Source organism: Etheostoma spectabile, chromosome 21 (assembly GCF_008692095.1).
Source record: "Etheostoma spectabile isolate EspeVRDwgs_2016 chromosome 21, UIUC_Espe_1.0, whole genome shotgun sequence".
In the NCBI taxonomy this organism is placed as follows: Eukaryota; Metazoa; Chordata; class Actinopteri; order Perciformes; family Percidae; genus Etheostoma; species Etheostoma spectabile.
The window spans coordinates 12,179,385-12,183,000 of record NC_045753.1 but is presented as its reverse complement, the minus strand read 5'-3'; the positions used below and the strand labels follow the sequence as shown (position 1 = coordinate 12,183,000).

Genomic DNA, 3,616 nt, shown 5'->3' with positions numbered 1-3,616 from the left:
CACACACACACACACACACACACACACCATTTTTTTTTTAGCAGATGCAGCTAGATACGGAAGCTAGCTAGTTATGTAGGATGATGATCTCCTCATTAATCTGGATGGCACTGAGTTCAAGCTCTGTCTTATCCATTCTGTGCGAGACAATCCTGGATTGTTTCATAGAAAAGCTCAGGGAAGTTGCTGCATACTGCTTTTTAACAGAAGTTTGTTGGTTAACCAAACCATTCACCAAACCAACCAGTTAGTCTTTATCTATGAATCCTTTCTCTTGTAAAACCCAAATATTTTGTGTTAGCTGGCATGCTACAGCTGGGCCGGGGCTGTAATGATAGTGGATGGTTGCTAGCTGGCTGGGGGCTGATGGATGTGTCCCCGGGCCGGCTGTAATGATAGTGGATGGTTGCTAGCTGGCTGGGGGCTGATGGATGTGTCCCCGGCCGGGCTGTAATGATAGTGGATGGTTGCTAGCTGGCTGGGGGCTGATGGATGTGTCCCTGGGCCGGGGCTGTAATGATAGTGGATGGTTGCTAGCTGGCTGGGGGCTGATGGATGTGTCCCCGGGCCGGGGCTGTAATGATAGTGGATGGTTGCTAGCTGGCTGGGGACTGATGGATGTGTCCCCGGGCCGGGGCTGTAATGATAGTGGATGGTTGCTAGCAGCTGGCTGCTGACTGTGGATGTATCCCCGGCCGGGGCTGTTGTCAGCTTTCATCCTGACTGAAGCCTTGCAGCGCCGGGAGAGTGAGGTAGACAGACAAGGGTGTGCTAGCTTGCTGGCTAAATTACCATTAGATTTGTCCTCTATCTATACAGTTAACGTCACTAATGAATTTGTGTGTTAGCCCAGAGTTGTGAACTAGCACCTTTACACTACGCATCAATGCACTTGATGTTAGTTTGTTTATATATGCACCATTCACCAAGGCAAATTCCACTTGGGTTTAACTTACTGTGGCAATAATCCTTATTCTGAAAGCTTGAAAGGCATAGCAACTACTTGGCCCAGGGTCAATTATTTGGATCTCACCAGTATGCGGGTCATGTTGTCAGGCAGGCTGCTGATATCAAGTCCTCCTTCAGTGTTGCGGGCTTCTCTGTGTTTGTGTGGGGTCTGCTGGTCCCTCCTGGTCCTGTGTAAACCGGACGGGTCCCCACTCATCTGCAGAGTAGTCCCACTCAGTGCATCTAGAACAAGACAAGCATTATGGTAACTGAACAGTTAACACACATGTGGGCCCCGCGTGAACACACAGATGTCTTCTGATCTCTGCAGGGCCCAGATGTTTTTTTTACCATACTTTCTACATGCTGTAGTAAGTATTCACCTGTTATTGACCACCAAATGGATACGCACCGTCAGTTCCTCAACAGATAAATCACCTAATTCTATATTCCAGCGCTTTGAGAAAAACAGGATCGTTGACTTCTGTCCTTGATCTCAAAACGTGTGAAAAGACCTCTGAGATTATCTGGTAAAAATGTTGTCTTTAAAAGAATTTAAACAGTTTTAAACCTTGCGGTCACATCTGCTCATTACTGGGAACCATCATTTGGATCATTAACAGGCTGACATGCCCGCAGTAAATGTAGTCCATGTTTAGAGCAATAACTCACACAAAGACAGAGAAAACCCCAACTCACAAAACCAATAAAAACAGATTCATGGTTGCATTCATTCATTTTTAAATCTGTCATGCAGAAATAGTGCCGTGATGTATTTCTAATTCACGCATTTTAAACTGATAATGTAGCGTGTGTGTTTTGGCTGGACAGTAGGTGTTTAGGAACTAATTGTGAAGTACGATACAACCTTTATTAGGGGGCCTGCGTTCTTTATTGGTCACGTATTCCTGTGTGCATTCGTGTCTCTGCTGACCACCTACATCTCTGTGGGTTTCTTGTCATCTGCTCAACAGATAATGGATGGATGTTTATATTCTTTCACGTTTGGAACTTTTCTTCCATGTGTCATGTGCACATTTTCAGACAGAGTTGTGAGATCAGCAGAACTCGCCGATCGTTCAGCCGGGTGAAGGTCTCCGCTGTTTTTCCTACTGGAAAACAAGTTGAAGGTTAAATCCACTTTGCTGTGTGGATTTTATGTGAGCTGTTAGTTCACTGATCTGAGGTAACAGCATGTTTATGAACATCTTGAGAGCCTGAGGTTCAGACCTCCCTCTCAGCCTCTTTCTATTTAAATTGTGTTTACAGCTTAACCAAAAGCATGTATACACCCTGGGTCAAGTCCACAATTTTTGGTTTGGAGCTGTTTTCCTTGGTTTGGCTTAGTCTGTTTGTGTCAATTGAAATGCTACATTTTGGGGAAGGCCCTTTTCTGTTTCAACATGACAATGCCCCCCTCCCCTGTACAAATTCAGCTGCATAAATAAAGAGTTTTCCTTGTTTGGTGTCAAAGAACTTGTCTGGCCTGCACAGAGCCCTGACCTCAACCCCCATTCAACACCTTTTGGATGAACTTGAATGCTGACTGTGAGCCAGACCTGATCTGTGTCACCTAACATCAGTGTTGGACCTCACTGGTGCTCTTGTGGCTGAATAAGAAAAAGTACCTACAGCCAATTTTAACATCTGGTGGAAAGCCTTCCCAGGTGTGTGGATTCTGTTATAGCAGCAGAATAATGCCCAATGTTTTAAAATTAGATGTTTAACAGTCACATACATTACTTTGACCTACGTGGTCAAATTTATATTTTTCCTCTGTGCGGAAACATAAAGATTACTGCTTATTAACTTAGTGGATTTTTGGCAATTGGGCTCTCGTTGTTTGCTATTTGTCGGAAAATGCAGATGATATGCAAGTTGTTGTCTGTTAAAGGAAAAGTGCAACATTTTGGGAAATATGCTGATATGCTTTCTTGCTGAGAGTTAGAAGAGAAGTACGATGTCACGCGCATGTCTGTATGGTAGTAAAAATGAAGCTGCATTCAGTTAGCTTAGCTTAGCATAAAGACTGGAAACCAGGGGAAACTGCTAGCCTGGCTCTGTTTAAAGGTTAAAAAAATCTGTTTACCAGCCTCTAAGGCTCACAGATTAACACGCAGGTCTATTTGTTGGCCAGATGCTGTAAAGCCACTAGAAAAGTTATTTGTTGGCTCACTGAAAGCTAACCTAATTGGGGTGTGCTATCTCTGCACTCAGATTGAATAAAGTGAAGTTTCTGTTTGATAGAGACGTAAAAAAACAACAAACAAAGAAAAAAAGAGGCTTAAGATTCTAAATGGGACAAGAGAAAAGAAACATAGAGAGGTTATCACGCACACTGGGGAAATGTCTCTAATGAGGAATCTTATTTGATTACGATGCAGAGAAAGCTATTTCCACGGATTCAGAACAAGAGGCTCCTAATTGGGTCAGATTGGCAGCACTCATCATCACTAAACAGCTGAGGAGGCGTCAAACAGCAGGGAGGGGGAAGAGCTTTGAGGGGGGGAAGACTGGGGGTGGCAGATCGAGGACTTATCATTTGTATACGATTGTGCCTTCATTCCTCTGCAGCCTTTACACTTTATAGGTCTCTTCTCGATTTTGCTTTATAAACACCAAATGTTTCCCGTCCCAAAACTAACCGTGTGTGTGTGTGTGTGTGTGT

At 44.0% G+C, this 3,616-nt stretch overlaps 1 protein-coding gene across 1 annotated transcript in view; it reads right to left on the bottom strand.

The window, feature by feature from the left end:
* Window positions 1-3,616, bottom strand: part of LOC116670960 (plexin domain-containing protein 1) — a 16,795-nt gene that overhangs the window by 8,619 nt on the left and 4,560 nt on the right. The window contains exon 2 of the mRNA XM_032501752.1: window positions 1,034-1,191. Coding sequence (XP_032357643.1) covers window positions 1,034-1,191 — 158 coding nt within the window. The remainder of the gene's footprint in view (window positions 1-1,033; window positions 1,192-3,616) is intronic.